Source organism: Protomyctophum parallelum (genome assembly GCF_964188405.1).
Source record: "Protomyctophum parallelum genome assembly, chromosome: 16".
Taxonomy (NCBI): Eukaryota; Metazoa; Chordata; class Actinopteri; order Myctophiformes; family Myctophidae; genus Protomyctophum; species Protomyctophum parallelum.
Window position 1 is genome coordinate 13,158,027 of NC_139711.1, and position 19,861 is coordinate 13,177,887.

Below are 19,861 nucleotides of genomic sequence, written 5' to 3' on the forward strand. Positions count from 1 at the left end.
AAGGGACAGTGTCAATTTGTTTTCCTCCTCCTAAAAACCTGTTTCCAAACACGGAGGGAGCAAAAAGGGCAGACTTAAGGGATTCATGTATACGTTCTCACATAACGCTCTACACAGATTCATCTTTTTTTTGTCGATCTACACTTGTCGAAAGCAGCTGTGCAGTGAAGTATCAAGATTAGATTTTAGATTAGATTTTGTTTTATTGATCCCAGAGGGGAAATTCAATGTCATATCTACTTGTGGTGGAAGTCCCTGTCAAGCATTTGGATGTTACGGCTGCAATGCAAATCAATGCAAACCACACTATGAATTATCTGCGTTGATGTGCAGTTATATTACTACTGTGGGCAAAATTCCAACACACTCTGTTAACGGCTTAGACCAGAATCAGAGAGCAAGGATCATTAGTGTAAGTACATTTTAACGCTATGCTATTATGTCATCAGTCGTTCAAATTAAGTTAATTACAACATACGTTTAATTATCCATTAATTATATCGTATTACGTTAAACGTATAGCCTAAACATCACATTGCCCAGGCCCAATAGTACATGAAGCTATAGATAGGTCAACATATATTATACATACATTTATATGAGCTCTAATGTGATCTGGCATGTGTTGTGTTGCACCCAGTGTCACACTGAACAAAACAAAATTACGAGCAACAGCTCCGCAAAAGAAAACCTGACAAATGAATAATGTATTGTGCGTGAGACAGCAGGAAAATATATTATTCATATTATCTTAGCGTTTTGAGGCGTGGGGAAAGAATGAGCATGCACATCGTACCCCTAAATCTTCACGCTCTCAGTTCCGTAGACATTGTAGCCTTCCCTGTATGTGGCAAAGTTCTGGGTGTTGGTCGGGGGAGTCGGCTTAAAGTTCTGGGCATTCTTTGCCAATTTCAGGCGTTTGGTTTCTTGCCGTGACTTATAACAGAACTCTATCAGGGCCACCATCATGGCGAGCCCCAGTCCTCCGACCAGAATATAGAAGACCCCAGCCACATTGCTTAGGCTGAGCGCGCTCGTCTTGTCCTGTGGGGAAGGTTAGGAGCATAGTTAGAGCATTGCAGTGGAGAGGACAGAATACAGATCACAAGCACAGCCTCAAACACCTCAAGATTATCCCTTACAGTCTAGTATACTATGAATCTACAAACGCTACAGTTAACTCGCCATGTCTTTACTAGCACTACCAATGGCAGATTATTATGAGTATAAAGGGCTATGAACAACAAAAGGTTGAAGAAGTAATGGGGGTTCTAAGGTTGACTCTCGTAATCTATAAGCGGAACAGGTTTTCCTGTGGATGTCAAGAAAGTCGAGGACCTTCCGACTCCCAGAGTCAAACAAGCCTCCGCTGGGGGAGAAAACGAGCCAACTCTTATGTTCGATCTGTTGGTGAATGTAGAGCTTTCCCTGCGCTGAGTTTCTGCCTGCTCTTGACCATGTTATAGGAAGCTGGTCAGTATCGCGTAGGCCGCCCTGTCGCGACATGTATGTATAACTGCATGGCAACAATGTCATACAGTAGGCCTACAGCCAATTTACAGTTAATTACTAGATGGATGGTAGTTCCATTAAAAGATTGAGGAGGGAAAAAAAAGCTTTAGGTTTTAAGGTTTTAAGAACTGCATCAAAACCATTTTGCTGCTGTTTACCTACCAAGCCATTAACAATTTGTTCATGAGAGTTTTACTATTTGCAGTTTTAACCCTATAAGTGTGAACATCATCAAACACAAATGCGTATCTAATGATGCTGATCTGTGTGCGCCGGTGGCCTTGGCTAAATCTCAGAGGGTTAAATTGTTGGTTTATTGCATTCCTCAACTTCTTGTAATGTTCAAACAGAGCCTCTCCCTTTCAGCTCCAGTGGTGTAAAGTTAGGTACTTTTCTTGAGTATTCCCAGTTTTCAATACTTTATATTTCTACTACTCTCCACTAACATCTCAGAGGCAAATATTGTACGTACTTCTTACTCCACTACAGTTATTTGAAGTTACTTTGTAGATTTAGATTACAAAACATACTATTGTATAGTTTGATCTATTTGGAAAATAAACGATCTACTCACAACGTGCACAGCACAATGAGTGGTGTGCACGTTGAATCGAAAGATTTTTACAATTTTTGAAAACCTTCGAGAAAAAAAAGGAAATTCGGGACATTCTACATAATGAGTAGGCCTACTTTGACTTTGTTGGTACTTTACAGTACAGTACAATTTTGAATACAAGACTTTTACTTTAGTTCAGATTTTACTTTAACGAACAAGAGGCGCTGTTTGTTCATCACATCACAGGAGGCTAAAGAATCTAATTGACACATCTCTATGCAAATTAGTAAGAACACAAATAAATCAAATTTGAATTAAAGATTTGGTGAATAGAAACAGCAGCATAATGGTTAAAGAATCATGAATGTCAAGAGTGAAAATGAGGGGGGAAAACAGCACTTTATAACTAACTGTTGAGGTGAAAGACTAGTCAAGTCAATTGAGATATATATTTTAGGCACTTTTACGTTTTCCCCAAGCGATTACAATTAAAAAATGAGTTCCTCTGTTTAATATTGTATCAAAAAGTGTCCAATTTCCATGGCCACAAAAGCTAAAAATGTAATAAAAAGAAAAGATCTTTCAAACTCAGAATTTGGGGAAAGTGCCATAAGTTAATGCCACATCAAATTGTCATTACAGTCTGTGGCAGAAGAAAACACACAAAAAATAAAGTCTCAAATACTAACAAAAATAAAAAATAAATAAAAAAATGTTTATCACAAAGAAAATGTACACTATAGATGTTCTGGTCTTTGCATATGAACAGTAAATGTACACTATAGATGTTCTGGTCTTTGCATATGAACAGTACGTCAAAAAGACCTGCAGCTCACTGACCTTACTTCCAGAGTCCTTGGTTCCACATTCACCCTTATCGTACCACCATTTGTTTTTCAGCTTGTCTAAGATGCCTTGTTCACTGAGTTTCAATACTGCAAGGTTTACAGGAGTTCTTCACGTGGGAAATAACATAAATAACATTATATTATGTTATTTTATGTTATTCAACTGTTTTAAAATGACTAACATACTTTATACAAAGCGATAAGGCAGGGCACCTGGCCGTGGCAACATGACAAGACAGCAGGCATTTCTATAGCTTGTTACCTTCATCGATAAGCCCTATGCTAAAGCCAGGACCTACCCGTATCGCTTTGAGTAATCGGCAGGCGCTGTTTACATGGCGACAGGCAGGTACCCACGGTACGATCTGCAAGTCTATATATATAGAAGGAATGTCCATGGGCGTACTGGTTTGGGGGGGGTGGGGGGTGGCATTTAATAAACTTAGAGCCACTTTCTGAACGGTATTTAATTCAACAAGTTCAATCCAACAGGAACCTTCTATTAAACAGAAAAATATAAAATAGAATTTGCCGTCAAAAAGTAAACACCTGTTTCTATCTTTGCACGCCACTACCTTTAACCCATTCTGACCTGAGATCAGATTCTAAAAAGGTCTTCTATATCCTGACAGTTTTCTGAAAAAGCTATGTTTCCATGTCAGTCGTTCTTCGATTTTTCAAAAATAGCAGACCTACAAGCTCGTAGCGCGCCACTCGGTGGCACGCTATGAGCTTGTAGATCTGCTATTTTTCAATAGCTAAAGCATAACATAATGCTAACACCAAAAGGGATTCCCGGGGTTAAGACTGTTAATCATTTTTGCTTGATCCAAACCAAACCACGGCCCGTGTTATTGTACCCAGGCATCTATGCAACAACAAATCCTGAGGTGCCATATCCAGCCATATCACCAAGAACACTTTATTTCCCAATTACATGAGAGATTAATGTCAAATGACCCGTGTCACACAACCAAACTCTGCAGTGCTTTCTAACTAAACCTGAAAGAAGAGAAAACAACCCCACATTCTGCTGCATCTGTTACCAGACCCGAAGTAACATTGCGAGGTATATAAATGTGATGTCGAACACACCATTAAAACGACATTAAACGTTACATTTACGCCGCCTCGCATTTGTGCGGCAACGGTGGAAAGGATATCGTGGAGAACACGGGTAATAACTGTTAAAGATGGATGTTTCCTTTGCTCATGAACCAGTTTTGTGGATCACTAGCCTCGGATCAATCCCAAAGGTGTTGCACTCTCTAAAAATAGAAAAAGCAACCAACGGAGGCGAAAAGAAAACAGTCCATCGATAAACGAGTGACCCGGCTGCTCCCGGTGAACAATGTCCCCCAAGGGGAGCAGTGCGATGCATTATGCACAGAGAGAAGATTACACCACTGTATATCCCTCATAGCCAAACGCTTAGCAGCAGACTGCCAGGACGCGGCCATTGTGTTGGCTCAGAGAAGACATTGATTAACAATGCAATTACCCTGTAACATGCTCTGTGTCTGAAACTCAATCTACACTACAGCATGTTACGCCTGAGGGCAAAGAGAAGACGTGTGTGTGTGTGTGTGTGTGTGTGTTGAACCGAATGCCTCCGCTTTGTTGCTCCTATAAAAGCAGTGGTGGAAAGTAACTAAGTACATTTACTTAAGTTTGAGGTATTTGTACTTTAGGCCTACTTGGGTATTTCCAATTTCCAATACTTTTACTTATCTCGGATCCAAATATTGTACTCCACTACATTTATTTGAAAAGTTTAGTTGTTACAGTACCGGCCATTTGAAAAAAGAGGTTCTACAAGCTCACAATGCGTCACTAAGCGAGCTTGTAGATCTGCCATTTCAAAAGTATTTTGGAAAAAAAAAAACTTTACATTCTGCACAATGAGTACTTTTGCTTTTGGTACTTCAAGTACATTTTCATGACAATACTTTTGTTCTTTTACTCCCATTACATTTAGAATTCCGGACTTTTACTTGTACCAGAGTATTTCTACATTGCAGTATTGACACTTTTACTTCAGTAAATGATTTGAGTACTTTTTTCCACCACTGGGTGAGCCGCAGCCTAGCAACACACAGGCTGGGAACGGGTTCAGTTCAGAACCAGTTCTTAGTCCATGAGCCAGAGCTCCAACATTAGAACATTCATTATGAATTGAGTGGGCAAAACCATACCTATATGAAATTGTTTATAGGATAAAATTCTTCTAAATTCTCCAGTTTTCTGAAATAAATATTTTCACGATTTTTCAAAAATAGCAGACCTACAAGCTTGTAGCGCGCCACTCGGTGGTTACGTACACGAACACAATGTATTACACATTTTCTGAAATATTTATGCAAATTAGGCATTATGTAGGAAAATATGCAAAAAATAGAAAATATGATAAATGTACTATACTGTGGAAGGGTTATCATATATTAATTGACTTATATTGATCCTATAAACAATTTCATATCGGTATGGTTTTGCCCACTCAATTCATAACATTCCGATTTTGGAGGTCTGGCTCATGGACAAAAAACTGCTTCCCAACCGGTGGAGTAGGGGTCACAGAGTAGATCAGATCAGTGGTTCCCAACCCGTTTCTGCATAAGGGCCCACTTTACAATCCTGAAAGCGTTCAAGGCCCAGGCCCACCCATCTGACCACTTAAAGCAGGGGTTCTCAACGTTTTTTGGCTGGGTCCTGGGGACCCCCGGAAATGCTTTAGCCATGTCTCGCGACGGCCACTCCGCCACCCTCCCCAGCCCCAATACAAATTAATAATAGAGAAAATACATCAGAAATAAATAATGAAACCAGATATAATCATTAAGGAGTTAATGCATGCACTGTGTGTGCTATATGTAAACTCTTACTATTTCCAGCCATTCATTTGCATTTGTTTTTAATAATAATCTGGGGACCCCCCAAAATAAGTTGGCAACCACCTGAGGGGTCGCAACCGGGGGTCTTGTGGTGCTTTGTTTTTGTTTCCATTGTATGAAATGTCATATTTGTACATGACTTATAACCAAATTATAAACTTGAACTAACAAACAAAGTAACAGGTCTCCTCGTCTCTCCAGCTCCAGCTCTAATCAGGAGAGAGAACATTAATATGATATTGGAAGAAATGACACAACGAAATGCCAGGACAAAAGTGGTCAGATGGGTGTATTTTCAAACCATGATTATTTTAATCATCAAGTAATCGATGGTGTTCCATTTATTTATATATGTAGTTTTTTATAATCACTAAAAAAAGAGTTTCACTAGTTATGTGAGGGCCGGGCCCTCTTGTAGGCCTGTCACAATTATTACATAATGGCAATTATTTGAGATAATCGCAATTATTTTTTGCATAACCGTCAATCGTATCCATGTTGAAAAATGCCCATACATTTTCAAAATGTTCCAAAAATAGCAGAAATAGCAGATCTACAAGCTTACAACATGTCACTGTGATGTGTCGTAAGGAATGAAAATAAATAAATAAATAATTACAGTTATTCTGCAACGTTCCAATGAAAGAAAAAATCAATTAAATCGCTAATCGAAATAATTTGTGCGACAATTAATCGTCAGCTTAAATGTGTAATGGTGACAGCCCTGCCCTCTTGTGATATCCTCACGGCCCACCAAGTGGGAGTAGGGTACATACCTGTGCACAAGAGACTGATGGCAGCACTAGAGAGGGAGAGATGCTTTGATACGCCTCCCATACATACATACCCCTCAGTACCCCAAGGAGGCTTCCTGAAGCACTGCGCTCAGTGACTACAGTAATAGAACATATGGCAATGGTTAACAATGCAAACATTGGACAAAACTCATTTCCATATACAGTAGACCACCGTTTCTCAACGTCGCCACATTTTACAGTGTAGATTTGGGGCATAATTGGGCCATTTCATGGCCTAATGTTGAGTCTTTGAGTCCTAATGGGAGTCCTTTGAAAAAAGGTTAAGAATCACTGAACTAAACCCTATACTGGAACCCCAATTCTACACTGTAAAATGAACCAGAGTGCTTATTTAAGTCAAGAGTGTACCCTCTCCGAGTTACAGACCTCGTAAGGGTCCGTCTGCATTCTGCACCGCTGCTGGTCCCCCATACCAAACACTGAGAACCATGCAGTGCCATAGAGAGCTTTAGGGAGACTGGATGTATGAGCCTGCAGCCAGTGGTGGAAAGTAACAAAGTACATTTACTTAAGTACTGTACTTAAGTACAATTAAGTACAGTACGTGTACTTTACTTGAGTATTTCCAATTTCCAATACTTTTACTTCTACTCCTATACATGTCAGAATATTGTACTTTTACTCCATTACAATTATTTGAAAACTTTTGTTACTTTGTAGATTTGGATTATTATTAAAAAACATACATTAGCCACTACTATACATTTAGACCATTTGAAAATAGCCGATCTACAAGCTCACAATGTGTCGCATTGTGACACATTGTGAGCTCGAAGATCATTTTCAAAAGATTTTCATACATTTGAAACCTTGAAATGGGATATTCTGCACAATGAGAGCTTTCTTGCACAAGTACATTTTTATACCAAAAATACGTTTGTACTTTTTACTCAAGTAAATTTTGAATTCCAGACTTCTACATTGCAGTATTGATACTTTTACTTAATTAAAAATAAAAGTAAAAAAAAAATCACCACGGCCTGCAGCCATGCTGCCATGTTAAAACAACGACACAGCGGACATGGACAATTCATCGCAGTCCAGCATTGCTTCATGCCAAATCATCTTAAGCGTCGCCCGCGCCACGACACATGCGACATTCCCACAGCGCCATTGCAAGCTAATCTGTAATCAAGCCAATTAGCCAGGCCCAAATCAAAGCATGCGTCCCAGCGCGCCGGGGGTCATTCGTCAATGGAACTTGACCCGAATGGTAAAGAACGTTATGCCTTATAGCTTGTACAATATGCCACTTGTTGCATAGTAGCATGATGGGGAGTGAGGACTTCACAACTGTGCACCATTATCTTCCATAATGGGCACGTCATTTGTCATTGGACCACAGACTGGCAAAGAGAGAGAGAGAGAGAGAGAGAGAGAGAGAATACACTTCATACAGTAGGCACCGGATATAACGTACATCACTGTTTCTCAGCTTGTGGGACCACCAGGGGTCCAAATGGACACTTATGGCTCTGTTCGTCTCAGAGAAACGAGAGAACTCTGAGAGCGTACACATGGAACCGTTCTATTTGTACGTTCTCAGAGTTAAATAAACAGTGAGGATTATAGTGTCCCAGAGTTTGAGGATTCTTTTTTAAAAGTATCAAATGGTGGTCCATGGCCACCATCGCATATCAACCTGGGTGGTAGAAAGCTTGAGAATCACTGATGTACGTCGTTTATGCATGAACATTTCAAACTTGACCAGAGTCGTACGAGCCAGTACCCCATCAGAGTTCAGAACTCCAATCTCTGTGTTAATTAGAATTCTCACGTTTGCCTGCTAAATGCTTAGTCCCCTCAAGACTCCGCTGTTCGCCTCGCGTCCCTACGGGCCTCGGCTGAGGCTTCGCTCATTTGGGAGTAAACCAACATTTCTGGCTTTGTTTAAGAGCCCAGTCCACAACGGCTTCTCCACTGCCTGCCAGTGTCATGGATGCATGGATACTGGGATCAGCAATAAGACTGGGATTAGCTATAGTAACTTATTGCAAAGCCTTGACTTTTCCTTGGCGCTGTTATGATAAAACAGACTTCACCTTCTCCTGGAATTGATCGCATCCATTTCAATGCCATATAAATACATCACCAAATATCAAATATCATGAATTTGGCATGTTCAGTAGATGTCTTCGTACTAGCTATAGACAAAGTCTGTGTCACAAGGTTAGCTGCCCTACATATGCATAAGGCCGGAGAAATTAAAATTCTTCCTTTCACAACTGCAGGGCAGCCTAAGTCACGCTACAATTGACCTATCTCAACTTTACAATGGGACATTTACATCTGCGTCAAGCAAAGGAAGCAATCACAACTATCTCCATCTATCATGATTCTTAGTTGCGTCCATACATATCAGTGGTTCTCAATGTGGGGTAGAGGAAACCTTAAACCCTAACAAATCTGTAACTCTGCGAGTGTACAAATGGAACAAATGGACCAGTAAGGGTTATGGGGGTCATTGCAATTAAAATGTTTGAGAACCACTGCCGTACATCAACAAATTACCATGTTTCTGAATAGCCTATACTATATATTTCTGCTTGTCAAGAAAGTGTTCCTTAGTTTGATGTGAATTGTTAAATAGCCTGGGCCAGACCTTTTCTGGTTATAATTTAGTACTGCGCCATAGGGCAGTGGGACAGTCGGTTTGGTTTTGGGTGGGTGGTTTTGGTTGGGTGGGTCGTTGCAACAGCCTTGCCGATTACTCTGCACTATGGTACCCGATTGTGGTGACATCATCGAGGCTGACCTTGGAGTCACCTCCCCCGCTGCCGCACTCTCCCTTGTCGTACCACCATTTGTTTTTCAATTTGTCCAAGAGGCCTTGCTCATTCAGTTTTAAAACTGCCAGGTTAACAGCATTTCTTGAAACGATAAAACATAGCTTGTAAGTAAATGCACAGGTCCGTGAGAAATCTAATGCAATGGTAATAATAGTAATGATCATAATAGCACGAATCATCAGTATGATAGAAAATCAAAACTTCAGACTGGTAGAGAGGCTACCACTTGTGCAGAGGGGCTTAACACGAGGAATGCCATCTGTTAATTGGAATGGTTCTAGGAAAAAGGACAAATTGTTTAAGAATTTAAGGAATGCGGAGAGGTTAAGAAAGGCTTTCTACAAAAAAGGCAAAGACTGTTAAATCTTGGAAAAGGTGGCATGAAGGGTTACATTTTGTTTAGAACTGAAGTGTGCGGGATTGGGACACTCGTCATTGAGAAGAAAAGCAGCAACAACAACAACAAACATCATGCAATTAACGTTCGTCACAAGTGACAGAGCGGCTCTAAAAGGCTAAATTGAAAAACCGCTGAACTGTTAAATTAAAAGTGACATCACAACAGTCAGGTAAAAAAGACGGCATACAGGACAGACGGAGAGATCAAAGGAGAGAGAGAGAAGCAACCATAAGAGAAAACGGGAAAAGTGGAATGATTGTCAGCTCTGGCAATATGATATTATGAATTTCACTTGACATATTATCACAAGTCAACAACTAGCACGCACACACACACACACACACACACACACACACACACACACACACACACACACACACACACACACACACACACACACACACACACACACACACACACACTGTGACACACACACACACACACACACACACACACACACAATACATAAACACGAATAATCATGAATATACCGTGGTATCCAAATGCATAAAAAACAGTTACCTACTGTGTCCACAACAAAAACAAGAGGAGGAAGAGAAGAGAATGACAACAGAAGGACATCAGGGTAGGTGGAGTACTATAACAACATGGAGTACATTGTTATATTATTCCACCCACCTTAATGCTGAGCCTTTGGGCGTCGCCACGCCGTAGCCCTTAGAGTCGAGGTTCCCTCCAACTTTCATGGTGTCGCAGGGCTTCCGCTGCTCGATGTACTCGTTCATGGTGGATTCGAGGAGGAAGGCGAACTTCCCCTTCGACTTTCGTACCCGGGCTACACCATCGGGCGTGGTCTTAGCGAACACTGAGGGTTCGGCAGATTTCATGTACGACCACATTTTCTCATACACTGCGATTTTGGATCGCTGTGTTCGGGGGCGGGGGGGGGGGGGGGGGGATGGGAGAGGGAGAGAGGAGAGAAGCGATTTAGAAATCACAGCATTTAGACACGCAGAATAGATCTCGTGACGTGTTCTCGTACTGCATGGTCATTTTTGTTTTCAATGGCGAAACGCAGCTTGAAGTATTCATAGACATCTGGGAATATGGCGTATGTGATGTCTTCGAATACTTCAGGAGAACATTGCATTGGTGGGCTCATAGCAAACCACCCAAAGATCACAAAGTACAAGACCTCACAGGATCCATTTCATAACACATCATGCAAAAGGCAGTGCTATAGTATCTGTGAAGATTTTGCCTAATGCGACAAACTACCTTTGTATGCAACTTACTGTATGTCCAAACTCATACCTGCTGCTATGTGGACCTACAGTACCTCTTTGGCATCTGATGCCTGACCTCATGTAAATACCTGCTGCTTATTATGCTACGTGTATACATATATTGCCTTTTTTCCCTTCTTTTTACTCTGCCTCTGTGTCCACTTCTTTGTTCTTTCCCCTTGGAAAACAAACTAAATGATGGAGCTTGCTGATTTACACCTGTACACCTGTGACGTGACAATGAAACCGATTCCCCATGCAGGGACCCTGCAAGTTTACTTGTATTCGAAAATATCCGATCTACAAGTTCACAACGTTTTGCGGGGCGATGCGTTGAGAGCTTTTAGATCTTTTAGATGACATGGATGCAGCGCAAAGTGCTTCACAGAGCAAATAAGAGAAAAGCAACAAAAAAAAGCACAAAACACAAAACATTAAATTAAAAGCAGAAACAAGGCAGCGAATCAGGCAGAGGTACCCGAATAACAACACAGATTTGGGGGGGGGGGTCCTTGACATGAAGAGGTTTAAGAATCATTGGCATAAACATCCATCGCTACGGCCCAAGGCTCACCGCAGGTGAGGAATCAGACCTCACCCGCTCAGTAAGAGGGTTGAAGCGCTGCTGGGCAGCATGCAGAGCTAATCCTATGCAAATTGGACTAGGGCGGATAATTTGGCCCACAAACAACAAGCGATTTAGTGGGCTCGGCTGCAACTTTGAGGGATAATTATTTCCTAATAATGGCAGTGGTGCAAAAGAAAAGGCTAAATGCTGTAAAACTGTGGATCTAAGCTATAATGCAGGAAACTGTGTTTACATGACATCACAAATATGAACTGGCAAGACCTCTGCGTTGTTGAGTGTGGAGCACATAACCAGTTCAAAAAATAACAAATGAGAATAAATAATAGGACAGAAAATCCATCGGTGACAAAGTATGTGCGGAAAGCATCCGGAGCCTCATTGAACGACTGAAATATTACAGTAGCTTTTGAAATATGGTGGTGTCTGCTCTAGACCAATTACTTCTAAATGGGATGATAAATAAGCACTGAAATTATATTTGCCATGGCAGTCAGTGATATCTTAAAACAAATATTAACCATTCAGCCAAATTGACAGCCTCAAAGCAACATGTGATACAACGTCTAGAATAGTGTGGGGGGAAAAAATCCAATTAAGGTTCCGTAATGATTGGCATTATGAGGTTAATTGTTAATAAAATGCACGGTTCATTTCAAAATGATCACGATCAGTGGAATGGGGGTCTGATGTGGGAAAAATCCATTTGTTTGCTCACGTTGCAATCTTGGCGACGTTGAGCACTGCATTTGTAGTCATCTACGCCAGGGGTTCTCAACGTTTTTGTCTGGGGACCCCCGGAAATGCTTTGGCCATGTCTCGCGACCCCCCCCCCCCCCCCCCTCCCCACCCCCAATACAGTGACTGCAAAAATAACCTAAAATATATCATAAATAAATACTGAAACCAGATATAATCATCAAGGAAAGTTTATGCATGTACTATGTGTACTATGTAAACTCTTCATTTCCATTTTCCAGCCATTCAGTTGCAAATCATTTAGAAAATAATTTGGGGACCCCCCAGAATAACCCACGGGTTGAGAACCCCTGATCTACGCTATAACGCTCTTTTATGCTAAATTATTATTACAACCATTTTCTTTATGACTCAAGCAAGAAAGCGAGCAAGAACAACATGGGCCATGCAGAGACAAGGCAGCACGCTGAGCGGGGGAATGCCTGATCCGCGGAAATAGTCGCTCTACAAGCTCTACAGGTGTCGAAATATTAGGCCTTAAATGTCACATTTTCAAGCATGTTCAAATCGTGTATACTTTACCTTATTTCAGACCATACATTTATTATTATTATTATTTTTACATTCTGGAGAAAAAGAACAACATTGAGATAGCCTACAACATTTTGGTTGCCACTCTACTGGTTGCCATGCAGTGCACAACACCGGCACGCAGCTAAGTATAAAACATGCTTAGAGATACACACATTAGCTGCTTCAGCAGCTCCTGCAAGTCAGTGGAATCTGGGTGAGCGTGGCGCTACAGTATCTATAATAAGCATCAATTAAATTATTCAACGCCACTGGATTTATTTTTGCATCCAGAGTCCAGACATCCCAGGCTCTCTGTTCCCGAGTTGTTACTGCGTGCATTGTAGTATCTGTGAGCCGTGTGTGGTATTTCTGTAGGCCTATACTGTGTGTACAGTGCAGTAGTGTTTTATGTAATGCGTGCACTGTAATTCCCAACAGTCTTGCCACTGCTGTTGCACCACCGTACGTACTGGCACACCTGTCAGTGAGGAGCGCCTACCGGGAGGACGTATGTAGCACCTCCGTCCTACTCCTCCCGTTCAACACTCCCTGCTGTCAGGCGCTATAGCTGCCCTCAGCCCGTGGGAATTGGTGGTGTCGTTTTAGAGTTTAGACACTGGGCCAAACCAGAGGATTCAAAACTCTAGACTTCTGTGGTGGTGGGCAGCTACTTTACCCATGCAACCACAACACAGTTTCGACTATGCTAGACCACTGGGGAATTTAGAAAACATTATATTAAAACAGTTTAAGTGCTAGAAACATTAAGACGAGTTGAATCCAATTATGCACTGATTGCCATGGACGATAAGACGAGTTTTTTATATTCTTTTATTTTTATTTTAATAATCCATATTTTGATAATTCCTCTAATCTGGTGAGCAGGTGATGACATGCACATTACATGCATAATATAATTACATTTTCTTTATTTTTTTATAATGGGCTAATTGGCAACGAAAGCCAAAACTGGTGACCACCAGGTGGCGCTGGGGATTATTTTTTATTATTCTTTTATTCAACAGTGTGCAGAATGTCCACCTGACATGACCCTGCATATCGTAGGAAGCCAAACCAAAATATGTTTTCCTCTCATGTACCTGTACACAGGATGTAACAATACAGTACAACCTTGAACCCTTGAACCTTGATCTTGTAAACATACAGACGGAAGGACAAAGAGCACGTGGAATGCATTGTGTGAGAGCCAGACACAGTGACATTAATCATCATGCCTTTTGCATGTCCCACGGCTCCTGACGCCAAATCACTGTCTCCAAATTGATAAACAATCAATTTGCGAAGCGGCAAATCTTCCCGTGACACATCGGTATTAATAAACAAAGACATTAACCTTGACTTAACTGAGGCGCATTGTTGCCGTTATGCATTCCAGTAATGTTTGTTTGGTGGCGTTCGTCACAGGAGAGGGTTGAGGATGAGAGGCGACAGCTATATAACGCAAATTAAAAAGTCAAAATGATGAATGTCCCCCGCATAGATGAAGTGGAGGATATGGTGGTTGTGTGTGTGTGTGTGTGTGTGTGTGTGTGTGTGTGTGGGGGGGGGGGGGGCATTCTATTTCAATGCAAATACAACGCATCAGTGGTGGACACTAACTAAGGACATTTACTTGAGTACTGTGAAGTATATTTGTGGAGTATTTTATGAAAAATAAATTGCATTACATTTCAAATCCCAAAGTCCCAAAAAGGTAGGCTACTTTTGACTTTTTGACACAAACGTACACAAATATATTATGAATAAACAACTTAAACGCTATTTCAAGTATAGTGAAAATTATGCGAAATGTTCTAAATTTTAATGCAATGCATCAATATTAGAGTTGTACTTCTGAATACCAGTCTGCCTGGGTGACGGCAGACTGCTGGGTGAGTGCTGGCGCTTTTGCATGGGGCGTCAGATCAACATAATTAATTCTGTACTGGCCATATATGGAGCATGTCTTGAGTGTACAGGGTTTGATGAGGTCAGATCATATATGGAGATCTAAGGTTTTGAGGTTTGAGGTCAGATGTAGATTTGCTGGCCGGCTCCATATATGCAGATCTAGGTGAATGCAGTCTTCTCCATGTATGGCAATCCATGAGTTTGATGAGGTCAGTGTCGTGATCTTCATATATGGAGACGGCCATATACAGAGCATGTCACGAGGCGTGATGGACTGACAATCATATATGGACGCGTGACTGACGGAGCGACAGCCTTTGCAGGTTCTCATAGTAATCTGCCACCTACGGTCGCAGCTAGTAGTTACTTGAGGGTACACTTTGTCCACAAAAGTGGGGTTAGCCATCTTTGGACCTGCTGTTTTTGTTGACGATCTTGTTTAAATGTGTTACATTTGCATGTGTCACACATCTTTAAAAGGGACGACGCTAGTTTGGAGGACAATTTCCCCAAAGAGCCGGTGCCTCGTCTGCAAAAGGCTGCAGCGGAGAAGGCAGGCGGGCGGGCGGGACAGGCAGGAGCGACCGCGGCACAGCAACGCCTCCTCAAACGAGCAAAAAGGAATGGATTCGCGGGTGCATTGATTCGCGGGTGCATTGATTAGCGGCAACAGAGTGTGCTGCCTCAGTGCTTTATGAAGTCAATTCATCAATATCAGCGCAGGGATGAAATGAGAGCAAAAAATAGACCTAAATAAAACGAAATAAGCTGATTTCACTTGCGAGCTAAAGTCACCCGCAGTGACGCAAAGAGAGAGCGAGGGAAAGGAAGATGGGTATCGGAAAGAAAACAAAACGGAGGGACGTAATATGATGATATATGGCTGACACACAGACACACGCACACTGTCACAAGAGAGAGAGAGTAACACATAGAAGTCACCTCTGGTCTGCTTTGACATGTAATCATGCTCATTCCGTTGGATGGTGGCCATTTAGAATTCAATTAGGGAACAGTAACTGTGTCGGTCCATTGTCGGCAACGAAATGGACATTTCTCGAGCCATTATACACCACCACAAATCCATCTCTACACACAAGCCTCTTTTCCGTCATAGTACAAAGGCCCTGTTCAGATGTGTGTTCCAATCTACGTGGGGCTTTGAGATGTGGCCATGTATTCATTATTGAAGTAAGAGAAAATAAAGGGTTAGGGTTAGGCATAGTTTTACTGAGCGCAGGGTTAGCTTTAGGCATCATTTTACTGTCTGAGGTTAGGGTTAGGCATAGTTTTACTGACCGGCAGCGGTCAGTAGAACGAAGCCTAAGCCTAACCCCAACTTCAGTTTAGGGTTATAGGCTTATTAGGTTATAGCAGCTTAAAATGCAACTGCTGCGGCAGAGGAAACACTGCAGCCGGTGTCGATTGTAAATCGATTAGTTTGATTAAATGTTGCCCCCCCCACATAAGTGTTCTGCTTAGAGCTAATCACTTAATGGCAATCTAACCTTTTACACCACACACACACACACACACACACACACACACACACACACACACACACACACACACACACACACACACACACACACACACACACACACACACACACACACACACACACACACACACACACACACACACACACACACACACACACACACACACACACACACACACACACACACGTTATCACGTCTAAAAGTGTTTTTCCCACTATCCGTCAGTGGTCCAGTAACAGTCTTGAAGGTGTGTTATTCCAGGCATGAGGGATGGAACCAGGCAGTTATTCTCCAAACCGATACAGACACATATAGAGTGAGGGCACATGTAGTGGAGATATTGTGTAATACCATATACTACTGTGTACATATACAGTACTAGTGTAAATTACTCAGGCAAGGATGTTTCTCTCTGCTGTGTGAAGGTGAAATGGTTTATATAGGGGGGATAGTATTTTATGTAGTGTGTTGCACGATGCAATGAATCATATTTGAAGCAATACATTGCTGTTCTGTATTTGTTTGAGGAGGATGAACAGAAGCATTCTTGCCAACTCCTTTTATATTTGCATTGCTTTCATAACTGTACTGTAGGCCTACTGTATTTTAATGCCTAGTTCATTTAATAGCTATACACAGACTCTCTCAAATAAAGAAATGCAAGTATGTAGTTGGACATGAGAAAAGTAGAGGGAAACTGACCAAAGGAGAGAAAAGAGCGAGAGAGAGAGAGTGGTGTGTGTGTGTGGGTGTGGGTGTCGGGGTGATTTAAATCAATCTTTTGAAGCTTTCCCATCGGAGGTGAGACATTTTTAAAGCCCTTGTTTGTTTCCAAAAGTCACCAATGTGCTCATTAAAACGTCGGCGAAAGGACATGTGATTAAAGTCCAATGTCAGACAGATTGCCCTCTCCATACTAAATAGCCACTTAATCTGTATTGATTCTATAGTTATGCTGCGTTTCCAGACCTCTGTCCACCGCTCTCTGAACTGCAACCTGTTTTTTTTTTTTTATTCTCTTTCCTGTCTGGTATCTGTTTCGCATTACTGTTGGCCACTTGTGTATATAATTCATCCTCAAGCTCCCATCAGTATCTATCAAACGACTTCCAACGTGGATTCCAGCTACATTTTGTTTCTGGGGGCCACCAATTGTTTTGGCCAATATGTGCTCAGCATGACCCGTTTGTCGTTTTTTCTTCTTCAAAATGGTCAGTTTCCAGGAAACAGAGAAAAGAGCCTATATATTATAGTCACAGTGGATCCACCATGTCCTTAAAACAAGCTCTTGTTAATGCTTTTTATTCAATCTACGGTATCTATAAATGCACCATGTCTCTGTCTGTCTGTGTGTACGGCAGTAACTTGAGAACTGTTCGCCACCAAATTCAAATTCGACACAGGCACACCCACACAGGGAGTGCAGTGCCCGGTGTCGAGTCGGTCGGACCCACGGTTGTCCAGAACCGCCACAAAAGGCCTCTGCCCAGGATCTGGACACGGCCCCTGCCCAGACTCCATATATGGAGCTGGCCTGTTCTGACATCACAACACGCCATATTTGGGCATGCCTGACAGAACTCCATATATAGGAATAAACAGAGAGACAGATACTGAAATCTCCATATGGGCATAAAAAGGACACAGATGGGTGGAACGGGTACAATAGGTATTGCATAGCCGGGTGGGGCATGGATCTCCAACTTCCATCGCTACCGACTCGGTGCTCTACAGTCCAAGACCACAACCACACTTAAAGGGATAGTTCAGAATGTTTTAACTTAAGCTGTATGAAATACTTGACATTAATATAGTGGTTGCAACTGTATTTATTGATTGCCCGAGTCCCGTGGTGGGAGTTCTGCTCTGGTTTTGGTGAAATTCTAGTAAGTAGTTCATTTTGTGGGGGGCACAGGGGGCCACGCATTAAAAGTAAATTAATTCACAAAACTAGCGTCATTTGTATTGTTGACAATTTCAACCATAATAGTGCAACTTTTCATATTTTACCCCTCTATCACACAGAACTATGTTTTTGTGTCCATATCACTACGCCCAAAAAAATAATTCCATGTGAAAGAGGGGTCAAAGTTGAAATATCTAATAAAAGGAGAACTTTTTTAGAAATAGGTCAACAATGACGTTAGTTTTGAGGATTAATTTACTTTTAATGCGTGGTCCCAGTGCCTCCCACAAAATGACCGGAACTACTTAATATTTCACCTCAACCAGAGCAGAACTCCCACGACGGGACTCGGGCAACAGTTGCAACCACTATATTAATGGCAAGTATTTCATACAACTTAAGCTAAAAAATTGTGAACTATCCCTTTAACCACTTTCACTTCAAAAATAGCTCAAATAGCTCGCAATGTCCCATTTATGAAGAACGAAAAAACAAAAAGTTAAAATCGTCTCTGTCTGTCAGGTGGAAACCTTAATGTCCAAACCTTTTCAGGATATAAAATTCTAAAATAGCGTATGTAGCAGATCTACAAGCTCAAAAGCGTGTGGATCTGCTATATTTGATGCTTTTGTGTGACACTGTATAGTATGAATAAAGGTAGGGCAATAACAGGAATAAAGGTTGAGGCTCAGGCGAAGTGCCACAGGGTTGGTCCAGCATACCAAATGTGTTTGGTCTTTGAGGTGTTGAAAGTGTTGCAGGAATCCAGTACCCCCACTCATCCTGTGCTCACTGCTTATCTGCAGTTTAATGAGATCCATTGAGAGGATCACTTTCCCATAGAGCTGTGGTTCTCTGCAACCTTTTCTGGTCCGTTATGAGGTTTTAAAGAAGAAAACCTAGAGTTTTTAATATTAAAGTTGTAATATTATAATTAAAGTGTTTTGCCAATTATTTGGGGACCCACTTCCAATATCCTCACGGCCTACCAGCGGGCCCCCAGCCCCCAGAAACGTAACAAGACCCGTCGAGACCACCACTTTCCCCTCTGGTTATACTCCAGTCACTTGTCTCGTCCATCTATCCTCAAATTTTTTGTCAGCTTCCCGCCTTCATGTAAATACTATCTAATCTTTGTGGTGGGAACCTCCTAGCTTTCTCCTCAGCAGCGACCTGAAACACTAGCTGAGAAGGCGCTCGTGGACGGGCGCTCTACACTGCGCGCCGTCTGATTGCAGAGCTTCCTAACCTCAAAATGTCTCTTTTTTCCTTCAAAGAGCCCCTTGGGCAGTCCTTCACCGCATAACCTCCCCCCCCCCAGCCCGACACACACAGCCGCTGCTCTGCATGAAAATAAATCTGCTGCCTATTATACGTTGTGTGCTATATCATGTAGTGGAAAGTCTACGGTGTCTGCGGCGTGAGAGCCGAGATGTGAAATTGATTTTCACGCTTAGTAAAATGCATCGGTGACAGTGCAGCCCTGCGCTCGAGGTTGTCGTTTCCGTCTCTGACACACCTGCCAGTCTGGAAAGACGAAAGCACGACGCTCCCTGTCCCTGACTTTTAGGTAACATTATGATCTTTTGGAGACGAAATGCCGACGTGTGGTCGTTTCTCTGC

General features: G+C 41.9%; 1 protein-coding gene across 2 annotated transcripts in view; it reads right to left on the reverse strand.

Annotated features, from left to right (window-relative positions):
• Positions 1 to 798: 798 nt before the first annotated feature.
• Positions 799 to 19,861, reverse strand: part of gria3b (glutamate receptor, ionotropic, AMPA 3b) — a gene marked incomplete at its 3' end in the record, with an annotated part of 157,070 nt that continues 138,007 nt past the window's right edge. Inside the window, exons 13-15 of one of the 2 annotated variants that reach the window (XM_083785887.1) lie at positions 10,454 to 10,701; positions 2,909 to 3,023; positions 799 to 1,044 (exon numbers count right to left, since the gene is read on the reverse strand). In XM_083785887.1, coding sequence (XP_083642013.1) covers positions 799 to 1,044; positions 2,909 to 3,023; positions 10,454 to 10,701 — 609 coding nt within the window. Of the gene's footprint in view, positions 1,045 to 2,908; positions 3,024 to 9,380; positions 9,496 to 10,453; positions 10,702 to 19,861 lie in introns of both variants that reach the window. The other variant, XM_083785888.1, reaches the window with a different exon arrangement.